The sequence below is a fragment of the Cucumis sativus genome, chromosome 2, assembly GCF_000004075.3.
Source record: "Cucumis sativus cultivar 9930 chromosome 2, Cucumber_9930_V3, whole genome shotgun sequence".
In the NCBI taxonomy this organism is placed as follows: domain Eukaryota; kingdom Viridiplantae; phylum Streptophyta; class Magnoliopsida; order Cucurbitales; family Cucurbitaceae; genus Cucumis; species Cucumis sativus.
The window spans coordinates 874,188-887,384 of NC_026656.2; the positions used below are offsets into that span (position 1 = coordinate 874,188).

At 26.1% G+C, this 13,197-nt stretch overlaps 1 protein-coding gene across 1 annotated transcript; it reads left to right on the forward strand.

Annotated features, from left to right (window-relative positions):
- The first annotated feature begins 10,413 nt into the window (after positions 1-10,413).
- Positions 10,414-11,133, forward strand: LOC101211497 (transcription repressor OFP8). The gene has a single exon (XM_011651792.1). The coding sequence runs from the start codon at positions 10,414-10,416 to the stop codon at positions 11,131-11,133; it is 720 nt and encodes a 239-aa protein (XP_011650094.1).
- The last annotated feature ends 2,064 nt before the right edge of the window (positions 11,134-13,197 follow it).

Sequence of the window (13,197 nt, forward strand, 5' to 3'; positions counted from 1 at the left end):
TTAGGCCAACCCAAATATTTTCTTGTAAATTTTATGAAACTTATTATTATTTTTTTAAAAGAAGAAAATGATAATTGATTGATGTTTGCTTTGTTTGAGTTCGTTAAAATGGAAATAAAAACGTTTCCATGTATAAAAGTAAATAATATTGGGAAAAATAGCTTTAATGAAAAAAAATGATGTTTTTTAAAAGAAGAAAAAAACATTTTTCGATAGTTATTTAGTTATTTGGTTTTCAGTTTTCGAAAATTGGATTTTCATTGGCAGTATTAAATTAGTTCTCCAATAACAATTTTGTGTTATTTACAAAGTAATTTGGGGTTTATTATTTTTTAAGAAGAAGAAAAATGGAAATTTCGAACAGATTTGACCATAATAAATGAATAATATAATGTATGGTTGGTAGTACATTTAATTAATAGTTTTATGGTATTAATTAAATGAACTAATTTAATTTGGTAAGTGCTTTTTTTAATCAACAAAAAAACCATAAAAATTTATCATAAAACAAAATAAATCTCAAATAGCCAAATAAACAATTTTTTACCCATTAATAATGAATTATGTTATGCAAGTGGAAATAATGAATATTTCAAATCAATGTAAATGTAAACCACTAAGTGAAAATAAAGTAATTTAAGTGATTGATTTTGACAAAGAAACATAAAGGATTATGCTTTTGAATCCATATTTGTAATTTTATTTCTCTTTTTATTTTTTTCTTTTTTTGAGTTGTAAAACAGAACTTGCTTTCTAAGCTATGAATATATTCTTTTAGTTGAATAGTTGAATCATTCCAATTGTTTTGTTTTCTTTACATAGATAATTAATTAATTAATTAAACTTGTCTGTTTTAATTTTCTTCAATATAACAAAAAAAAAGAAATGCTTTCTTTTTTTATTCTCTTTATAAATGGCATGAAAAAATTGGAGTTACGTTCCTTTTGACATGATTATAAACAATTGAATTTAATAATTACCACAGATTTTGTTAACATTTTCACCCATACATTATATGAACTTTTTAAAAAAATTTAAGTAACTTTTAGTCTGTATAAAAGGAAGGTTATTAATTGTTATATATCGTATTCCAATTTCAGTTTTGTAAGTATTAGGAGGATTTTGTTATGATGCAGATTGATAAATTGATGTGATGAGGGACCAAATATGTGTTTTTAAATTATAGAAAATTAAGTTTGTCATACAAGTTGACAATCAATAATTTGATTAAACTTTTTTCAAGAAGGTTCACAAGTTTTAAAGTACACTATTTTAAAATTATTTTAACTAAACTATAAAGTCTTTCTTCAACCATGTTTCTATCACCTAAGTATTAAACTTGAAAGAAGAAGAAATAAGATATTCCTAATTAATTTAGGTGAAATTGTGTACATTTCATCCTACTCTAGCTTACCTTAAACTACCATGTTACTATTTTCTATCACCTAAAGGTATCAAATATCAATATATTGATTATGAAACTAAAATAAGGTAAGGTATGAAATGATTGTATGAATTAAAAATGAGATTAAAGATGATTAAGTCAAAGATTAGGTGAGCCACTTTATATAATATGTTGTGTGTATACAAATTTCAAGGCATTTTAAATGGACTGAGCTTGTGGCCGTTACTCTAAGTAAAAGGCAAACCAGCTGTATTCCAAATCAAAACAAATAACAATAAGACATCAACAATTTTCTTTTCTTTTCTTTTCTTTCACTATAATATTTTGAAAATATTAATCTATTTACAAATTTGTAAATTCAGTATCTGCCATTTCAAATATTTTAAATTTGTATATGTATATACACACAAAATTAAATAGTTGGAATAGTTGCAAATTTAACAATTAGATTCAAAATAATTAAATATATAACAACATTTTAAAAAATTTGTAAATATAGCAAAATTTGTCTAATTTTATCACGTCGATATACCATGTTACAAATATTTGATAGATCATACAAGTCTATCAGCGATAATTTTGCTATATTTGTAGTTTTTTCTAAATGTTGTTATATCCGTAATTATTATTCCTACAATGATTATCAATTACAATTACTCATTTTAATTATTAAATGAGAGTGGGCAACTAAAATGGTTATTTTTAAAAAATACTATAATCAAAAGGAGTTTTTTAAAAATTGATAACAGTTTGCTATAAAACAAAACCACTAAAAGACAAAATTCATTACACTTGATTTTTTTTTGTATGAATAGTAAATATTTTGTTAAATGTTCTATTTTTTTTTACACAGACTACATTTAAAATATATAAACCAAATAACAAAACAGACAGTAAAAGGTAAAAAAAAAAGAAGAACGAACAAAGTAGGGAGAAGGTGACAATTAAAAAAAATTGAAATGAAAGTAATCACATCCCTTGATTTGTAATTTGGAAAAACTACTTTTCTTTTTTAATTTCTTGTTATTTGTGTACGAGTTTTATAAATAAATCTTTCTCGTCTTTAAGTTTATAATAACAAATTCATTTGATTGGAAATTTTTAAAACATATCTTTTTAGTCTTTTAAATTTTGAAAAATATGTTTATAAGCTCTTAAAAGTATTTTATATTTAGTTTTTTTAAAATAATTATATGGTATTTAAAATTTTAATTAAAAAAATAGTTTTAAAGAGGGCATAAATATTAAGAATATACTTTTATTTAAACTTAAAATAATGGTAAATAATTATTTAAAATAAAAATATAAAGTAATGTGAGATATTCCGAACCTATTAGACAAAAAGTATATAGTATGAAAATTTAAGAGTCGAACGAGTCTATAACACTAAATTAAAAAATGTCTATTTTTAAAATTGAATAAGCAAACGCATGTATTCTTTAAAACTCATACACTAAAAAATAAAATTCATTTGAAAGTGAAAACAAAAGTTGGAAAAGGAAAAGTAAAGTGGAGAAAGTTCCAACCCATTTGTTCTATCTCATTCAAAACAAATCATGTGTGTGGTTTTGACTTGAGAGTGGTGGAGAGTATCAAGTGGGGAGAATCATTATTAGGGTTTTCTCAAATATTTTTTATAATATCAAAATCATTATATATGTATATGTGTATGTGTATATATATATATATATATATATGTATAGATTCTCTTCTAATATTTATGCTCCACAACTAATGAGTCTTTACATATAATGTCAAATCCATAAGAATACCTAATCTTTTCATGAATAATATATTCTTTATTTTATTTTTTTACATGATTGGAAATAAAATCTTATAATTCTAAGACATGTGTTTGTAATGAAATTGAAATAATTTTGATTTGACTATGATTTTCTTTTTCATTCTTATCCATCTACCAATCAAATTATTATTCACTTTCTTTTATAATATGGTCAAATGCTAAATGTTCCTCCAACTTGCTAAAGAATTATTATTGCCTTCCCATATATATGCTTAATTAATTCATAGAATTGTTAAATTGGTAATTAATTTTCCCATTTAAAAAAAAAAAAAGGGAAATAAATTCAGCCTAAGATTTAGGGGAAATGCATATTTAAGAAATAAATTCCATTTTCAAAATATTCCTCCAATTTGATCAATTCTTATAATTTAAAAGGGATATATCAATGTGAAAAGTGACTTAAACACCAAAGTGAAGATTTTTATTGACCTTTGACTCAATTTTGTTTTGTTGCTTCTTTTCATATTATTGTTTTAATAAATTGATTATAGAAAAATACTTTTATCTTAAGCAATGGTAATTAGCTTTTAATTTCCTTTATTCAATTACCATGTATAGATTTATTTTTCCAATTTGAGTCAAATCATTCAAACTAACTCAAGCCTATAACATCTTAACTTTTTTAAATTGATAAATACATTATTTGTCATTTGAGGTGTTAGTATTTCGATCATCAACTTGTATTCGTTGAACTAAAAAATAATCTTAAGATTTATTTTTTGACAAATTGCAAAAACTACTCTTGAAATATGACGTGTTAGTAGCAATTACACCATATATGGACCCTCAAACTTAGAATGGTTTTATTTTTTTTTAACTAAAGTGAAAAGAATTGGGTATGTGATAGTTTGATGGAGGTAGACGTGCACTCCAAATTCAATGGTCAAATCCAAATAAATTAAGTGGAAATTAAAGTGACGAATTTAGCTTAGGAAATCAATTCTTTTGAAGCCTCAATCTTGGGCGTGGTTACCGGCCTTCCCTATCACTCTCCCAACTTTGAACCAATTTAATATCCAACTCCTATCCCCTGATTAAAAATATTAAATGCTCCTACACTTAGGGTCTTTTATATTTTGAACATTCGGTATCCTTATGGTGCCCAAAAAATATACATGTTTTACATTTCATGCTAATTATATATTCATAGTCAGGTTATGCAGTGGTCAGTTAGAGTTGGTTTTTCGATCAAAACACCGTCAAATCAATTATGGTGAATTTAGTAAATGCTCAAACTGACATTAACCGTCAACAAGGCAAAGTCAGTAGGTTGATTTTCTTCTTCAATGTTCACTCCTGATTAAATGGAAAAGAAATGGAACTATTTATAATAGGATGATATAATAATAAAAATAATAAAACAGATGTGTAATGGCTTGTTCATTGATTGGGCTGGGCCTGTGCTGGATATGTCTGGAGCATTCAGATATGAAGCCAAAATGACCGATTGGGCTTTGAAAGTTAGCCGTTTGTATGAGCCCTCCTTTTTTAACTGGGCTTGGGCCTATTGTGCTGGTCTATCCGTTGAAATATTTCCGTCAAGCGTGTAAAGATATCGAAGCTTTGTGTTCATGATGAAGAACTTCGTTAAATAATAGCTAATAACGATAGTTCTCGTTTTGTATTTGCGTTCACAGTTTTATATGAAATTAACGATTTATTTCGTAACGATATAGTTTATATATTTTATGAATACAATAGTTATAGGACGAGAAATCGAATCTTTCACTTTTAAGATTGAAAGGTCATGTCAATTATCATTGAGCTAAACTTACTTTAACCGTCGTAAATTTAGAATAACTTAGTTTATAGACTTGAATAGTCTCTACAATTTATAATTTATTACCGTTTATCTCTATCGTGAAATTTTTAATTAAATTTAATAAAATTGTTTACATGTCTAGATTACTATGTTAGTAAGAGACTTTTTTTTTCTTATAAAAATAAAATATGAAATTTGATTATAGTTTGTAAATATTTGTTTGTTGTATTTAAAAATTACTCATAAATAAAAGAAAAGTTAGGGAATAAAATTTTAAGTTGGAGAACTTTTTCGTGTAATAAGGGACTAAATTACAATTTAGTTAATACACAAGAAAAATACCGTGGTTTGTGAATTTGGTGAAAAACAAAATTGTCAAAATATTTACACGTTAATATAAAAATTAGGTGTAATAAAATTTGTTTTTTAATAATTTTGTTCAAATTTTTTATTTATAAAAATACTATTTTTGAAAAATGAGAAAATGGGAATAGTGAAATTTGAGAGCCAAAATTCAGAATGAAAACCGACACATCGGTTGAAGGGAAAGAAAAGTAGAGGAAGAGAGTTTTATTGTTTCCGTTTTTCTACTTGTCGTCTAGGCCAAAACTTGAGTGTTAAAACGATTGGTGGTTGCAGTGAAAACGTGCATTTACTTTTTGCATTTTATTCAACCCTCTTTAACTTTTATTTATTTTTTGTTTCTTTGCTTTTGTAACCTTCTAACCCTAAAAAGATCCCTTCTTCTCTCTTCTCTTTCAAATGCATTCATGTTTTACATTTCAAATGTTTGTTTTCTCATTTCACAATGCTATTTCTTTCATTACAACATCTTCCTATGAAATTTTTGTATGTAATACCTTCAATATGTTAGATGATAGATTGAACTTTTGATTTTGAAATTGATACATAATTCAAGTCTACGTTGGTTGAGTTATTACTCCCGTGTTGGCTTTTGTCTACTGCTTTTGGTTTTTAAGAATGTGTTTGTTTTCTTCTCTCACTTGCTTTAAAATGGTTTTCGATTTCGTGTTAAGGACACATTCAAGTTTAGAGTATGTTTGGATTGATTTAATTAAAAGAAAAAAACTTTTTTTAATTATTTTCTTTTTCATAAAGAAAATGGTTTAGTTTTAGTTTCAAAACATCATTTATTATTTTAATAATTTGAGTAAATTAAGAACTCAAACTGCTATAACACTATGCCTTATTGTTTTGCTTTACTCTAAGTTTTATTTCTATTATTTCGTCATGATTTTCAAAATTTATTCATTTCTTTTATACCGAAACTTAAATTCCAACATAATTGCGTTACACAGTTTGATAAATTAAATCAAACAAAATCTTTATCTTTTAGTTTCACCTAAAATGTCGTATAGGATTAAAAGATAACTATTCTTACTTATATTTCATACATCTTTCCTTCCTAATTAATATAAGATTTCGCGTGTGATCGTATTTGTTTTAACAATAACATAATTATTGGAGAGATTTGATCCAATTGAGTAACAATTTTTTTTTCTTTTTATTATTTCTATAGCTCTTATTCTAATTTTATTTTTCTTTGCCGTGCCTCTTTGAACCTAATGATTTTGGTAATTTTGATTTTATTATTATCTTAAGTACAATAAACTAGTTGTAATTAAATATATTAATACATATACTATGGCTAAATTAAACAAATATTCAAAATCTTTCTATAATTAAATAAATCTAAATTAGAAGTCAATAACACATGGGGACATATCCAACTTTACAATAATGTACTAAGAAATTTGAAACCTAGTTTCTCCATTTGTCATATGTTTTGAATAATACACATTAAAGGTGATTTAATTAATCTATTCCAAAAATAGATCCAAATTAAATTTGGGAAATCTCACTTTTTTTTTTGTATCATGTGGCCAAATTTTGAATTTAAACCCTTAAAGAATGAAGTTTCTAATATTATTATTTTATCTTAGTTCATAAGATCTTATATAAAAAAAAAAACCATAAGTTTAATTAATCTTTATAGACTTTTTGTATTTGTTATTTATTTAAACGAATTCCCAATATTAAGGATATAAATTATATTTAAACATCACACAACAAATCACATATAATATGGTTTTAAAATCATATTATATGTATTTAATGGAGACTTTATTGACTTGGTAGTGAGTTCTTAACTTATTTTCAGTCTTTTCTATCAACACTTTGCTCCCCTCGTTAGAATTTAATTAATTAATGTAAGATTTGGCTCTTTGGCATTTCAAATTTGAAATCCAAATTAGTAAAATTAATTATAAAGAGATTTGCTTAAGTTATTAATTAATGAATTGGTCCACTTTCTTAACATTGTCTTATTTTTGGCATTTACTTTGGGAATTATTGTCCTAAGTATCATTCCTAAACATATGGGTTTTGGATTGAAGCAACATAAACACTTTATTTATTTCAATTAGAGTTTATTTTGAGAGTGATTGGTTCATATTTTGTGTATTGGTAGACAAGAGAATCTTACTCATGTGTAATACTTATATATACACAAATCATTAACAATAATATATTTGGTTGGATTTATCTCGAGTTTATCTTTTATAACTCATAAATCTAACTACTCGAACACGTTGATTAGATCAAAATTTCAAACTTCTTGCTATAAATTATTGTGCTAAAAAAGTATAATGGAGTAAATTTGGACAATACATCAACTATAACGTTTCATATGTCGATAACTTTAACTCCATCACGTCATTATTACATTCCTAATCGAGCATCTTATATTTCCATTTTAAAAGTAAAACTAAAATCACCGTAACACAATTTTGTAGATTATTAATTAAACAAATGTCATATAAAAAAACTATTTTAAAATAGAGAATCGACGAAAATGAAAAATTTGACAGAATATTTACAAAATATAACAAAAATTTTAATAGGCATTGATAGACACCGATACGCTTCCATCACTAATATTGATTAAATCTATTTTTTTTATATTTTATTTTATTTTAGTTCGTTTTTAAAATCCATATATATGAAGAGAAAATAAAATAAAAATATCAAAAGATAAAGGTTGACTTAGCTTGGATTATAAATACTAACTTCTACTTTTTCATCCTTTTTTGAAATTATTGAGCCAATATTTCTTTACTCATTAGGTAATAATTCAATAAATCTAACAACACCTTTTAAGAAAACAAGAATTAAAGTTGAGCCATGAAATAAGGAGCACTATGAGAACAAAGAATGTAGCAAATGCCATATTAATTATTTATCTATTTTTTAAATTGTAATATGGGCAATCAAATAAAATATATATTTTAAAATTTATTGATAATTATTTGAATAATCACAATAACCATATATTATAAAAATAATTATAAAGTAGGAAAATAAAAAAAAATGAAAATAAAAAAGAAGAAGAAGAAGAAGAACAGATGAAAAGATAGAAGATTCTTTATATTTAATGCCTACACTTAAAGACAGTACCTGGCTATCAAAAAAATAGGTCTACAAAGGCAAAAATAATACTTCATATAATTTCATACAAGAGAATTATATTTTTCAAATTTCAAAACCATCTTTTTCTTCTTTTTTTTTTTTACACTTTTGAAAACCTTTTAGTACAATTATGACTTTCAAATATATATATATACAGTGAAATTTGTGTCTATTTTGGTGATGTTATCTTTAATATTTAAGTCAGTACTTTGTTTTAATTGGGGAATTTTGTTTTTCTTTTTTTAAAAAGATTACGAATTGTTTTTTCTTTTTTTTGGGTCAAATTTATTGATACAAATAAATTAATGTATGCCGTTGGAATTTTTGTATTTATTAAAAATCATTCTTAGAAGTTATGCTTTTAAGATATACATTGAGTGTTCTAAGTTCTTTGGTTTTCTTTACTTACAAAGTTTGTAAAGTGATGGTTGAAGTATATTTATATTAGTTAATTTATTTATAAATATAATAAAAATTTAACATAGTTTGTTTCTTATAAAATTATTAGAGATGAAATATTCAAATTTCTGCCTAATAGCTATAGTAATTAATGTGATAATTGAAGAAAAAAACTATAGTAATTAATGTGATAGTTTGAATTTAAACTAACAATTAATTTGCTAACTTTTTTATTATATTGAAGTAGCTAAAATTGTGGTATTTTATAAAGACAATTAAAATAACAAAATAAGGAAGCAAGAAAAAGAAAATGTTGTTTTTAAAAATACAAAAAGAGAAAGTGGGGAAGAAAGAAAGAAGGCTTTATTAGTTCATCATTTAAACTGGGTTCCCTTTTTGTTTCTTTCTTTCATACAAATCCATTCCATTGCTCCCTTCAACATCATCACAAATATGCACTTTCACATCCTCTTCCTTTTATCTTCCCTTTCTAGATTTCTATCTTGACTCGGTCGGTTCGATAACGGTTTTGATTTTATGTTTTTTTAAAGTTAAACTTACAAACACTGGGATGATAATATTTTATTTTGTCATTCGCAATTAAATTTTTTTAGAAAATTCGTTGAAATAAAATTTACGAGTTCTTTTTGGTCGAGACCAACCATTGAAATTTTATTAATAAAAGTTAAACTTTCAATTGAGAAAATATATATTCATTCAAAAATAAATTTAAATTTTGTAATATTTTATCAAAACTTATGCTTAATTTTTGTTTCCACAATTAACCAAATGGGTAGCCGTAGGGTGTTTAAATTCAATTATGAGATGAATTTTAAAATTTGAGCAAGATATAAGATCTTGGTTTTGAGGTATTCATTTTGTATGGATTTTACTTTTATTATCGAATACAACTGATGATTTAAAATATTTTTAAAAATTGTCACCTAACAAATTATGATTAAATAATTTAATTAAATACACTAACATAATTATTTTCTTCTTGCTAACAAATTATGATTAAATAATTTAATTAAATGCACTAATATAATTATTTTCTTCTTGAAAAAATTTAAAAGAGTGATTATAATTAATAGCAACTCTAGTAAATCTTATAGGATATTTTTTTATAAATATTATTATATATGTTAATACTTTAAATCTAATAGCTAACTTTATATTAAAAAGCAGTTTTAAGAGCCTCTCTCATTTTCAAATTTGTCCAAAGCTAAACTTTCTCTCTCCCTTTCCCTCTCCTTTACATCTACAAAAAGCTAATAACCTCTCTCTCCTTTTCTCTCATTTTCTTCTTCTTCTTTCTTAAAAACATAAAAACCTCTCTTTCTCTTAAATTTCTTCTTCATCAAAAGCCAAAAAGGAAATCTTTCTATCATTCTCATTATCTTCTTCTACTTCAAAAGCTAAAACCTTTATCTTCAAAAAGTTAACCATCTCTCTTTCTCATTCTCATTCTTCAAAACCTAAAAGCACTTGTTTTCTTCTACTTCAAGAGCTAAAACCTTTCAAAAGTACTTTTAACTCCCTCCTTTCTTCCCAATGGAAAAAAGATTCAAACTAAGATTCTCACGCCTATTCCAATCCTCATTCTTCTCTTGTCGTTCCAAGAAAAATTCCGATATCCTTATTTCTCATAAACCCATTTCCAAACCCTTAATTTCTCCTAAACCCCCTCAACTTTCCTCTAATTACACTCCAAAACTCCCTCTTAATCCTTCCCATTTTCAATTCCCTCCCCCTCCTGCCTCTTCTCCCATTATCTCCCCACCTCTTTCCCATCTCAACGATTGCTTATCACGCCACAGAAGCAAATCCAAAATCAAGAGAAGAAAGAATCCACATTCTCGGCCTGCACCACCAGCACCACCACTACCGCGGCCGCACCCGGAAGACTTCGGTAGTGCGTGGTGGTATGGTGGACATGACGAAACAGAGGAGGATGAAACAGAGACTCTGTTTTCTTCACGAAGTTTAACGTCGGATTCGTCCGTGTCACGCCGCCGTCATCGACGGAGACATGGTCGCCGGAGACCGGAGAGGAAAATGAGAGATGGGTTTTTTGCGGTGGTGAAAAACTCGTCGAATCCGTACATGGATTTTAAGGCGTCAATGGCGGAAATGGTGGTTGAGAAGAAGATATTTGGAGGGAAAGAGTTGGAAGAGCTTTTACAATGCTTTATTTCACTTAATTCTCGTCATTATCATAAAGTGATTTTTGAAGTTTATTCGGAGATTAAAGAAGCTCTTTTTTTTCTCTGATTTTTAGGATTTGAAAGAAAGAAAAGAAAATGTTTAGAGTTAAGCTATGTAAACGGGTCGGGTTTATTAAATCTATATCCAACCGTTGTTTTCTCTTCTATCCTTAATTCAAAGTTTACTGATGGTAATATCCCCACTAATACTAATATATCTACTAAACTATACTCAAATATCATTAAAATAGTAACCAACGTTTTATCAACTTATATATATTCAAATTCTTTAAATATGATGAAATTTTGAATATGCATCACATTGTAATAAAAAGTGACCAACCCACTTGACTCTCTCTTTTTTTGTTTTCTAACTTGTAAGACTTCTCTTGCTTAGTTAAACAATGGAAAGTTTTGGATCAAACTATCAATATCGTGTTGATAATTAGTGTTTTTTTTACTAGACTATATTTCTTTTTTTTTTCTAATTTATTGAACGAATTCATTGAACTATTGATCATCTAATAATCTTTATTTTATCTATTAAACCACGTTCCAATTAACCAAATGAGAAAATTTTGAATATGCATGAGATTGTTAAAAGCAACCAATTGGGTTTTTTTTTTCTCTCTTTTTTCAATTTAAGATCTCATTCTTGCTTTTGGCCTTGCTTTTTGAGTGCATTGCATTATTCTTTTTAGGTTGATGTTGGGACAAAAGTAGGATCTTTTTGTAAGTGTGTTTTTATTTTACTTTTTTTCTTTTTTTTTTTCTTCCAGATTGTGAAGTGCTTTTTTGACTTGGTTTGAACTTCCATGTTAATTTGTTTCTTCTTCTTCTTGAGGTTTGAAAAAGAGCACTTAACAACTTTCAAATAATATATACTCTGCAATTTACAAACAACCCTTTTATTTCTCTTTTTAACCATATAAATAGATATCAATATAATATAAATTGCAAATAATGTATATGAGACTTACAATCGACACGTTTTCCTACCTTTTAGACTTTGTTTAATTTGTTGGAACGTCTTGAATATGATATCTAATATTCTAAACGATCAAGTACGATTGTTTTCTTTACGTTATTTACGGTTTAAAACCTATGGTTTAGAGTAGCGTGTGATATAAACTCTCAAACTCTAAATAAACGTAATATATATAAATTGAATTTTTTTTCTCTATATGTCCGTGGATGTTTCTAAGACACATTATTAGTAAACCACATAGATTACACATTGATTCTCGATGTTTTCTACTTTCTTTATTTGTCGATTATGTAAAACTTAATTTTGTATGATGCTTTGTTTTATGTAACTCATTTATTTATTTTTGTTAAACACGAGTAATGGGTCCAATAAAAACATGAATAAAAATTAAAATATCAACCCTCGTTTAAGTTTTGGATTCAATCTAAAGAAATTGAAACACCATTGCAAAGTGCTTGGGTATAATTTGATTTCCCCAATCTTGTAAGTTATCTTTAGATAGTTTGTATAGATATTGCAAATGGATTTTAAGATGATCGTGAAATCTTAAAATAAATCCAAATAATTTGATTGAGTCCAAGATATTCTTTCTATAGTTAAAGTTATTAAATGATCATGTCGTAAGAAATCAAATCATCGACCTTTGAAATGTTAATTAATGTCTTATCCATTAAACTATACTCAAATTAGCATTTCTAAATATCTCCGGAATCAACTCATCTCGAGCGGTAGAACACAAAAGTGATACAACACAATTTTGGAAAAAGAGAGAGAGATGAGATGAGCAAATAGGGATAAGAATAGGATGTGAATCCAATAGAATGTGAGCAAATAGGCCAAAGAAACCCTAAAGGGATTTGTTTTATAGTTAAGAAGAGGTTGTTTATGTATTGACAAAAGAGAATGACAAGTCAGTTTCAATGGAAAAAGAAAAAAGAGAAATTCAAATGGCACAATGGAATGTTACCTTATTGCTATCTCTGCCTATGAAACAATGTGAAACCCAAAGTCCTTACCTTTGTTCTCATAGACCAATATATATATATATAATATATATATATAACCCTCAAACTCTCCGTTTGAATAGCTTAAAGATAAAAACAAAACTCTTTGTATTTCAAAATTTTAAAACCCTATTTTGGT

Coding starts and splice junctions, on each gene's coding strand:
- LOC101211497 (XM_011651792.1), top strand. CDS start 10,414: ATGGAAAAAAGATTCAAACTAAGATTCTCACGCCTATTCCAATCCTCA.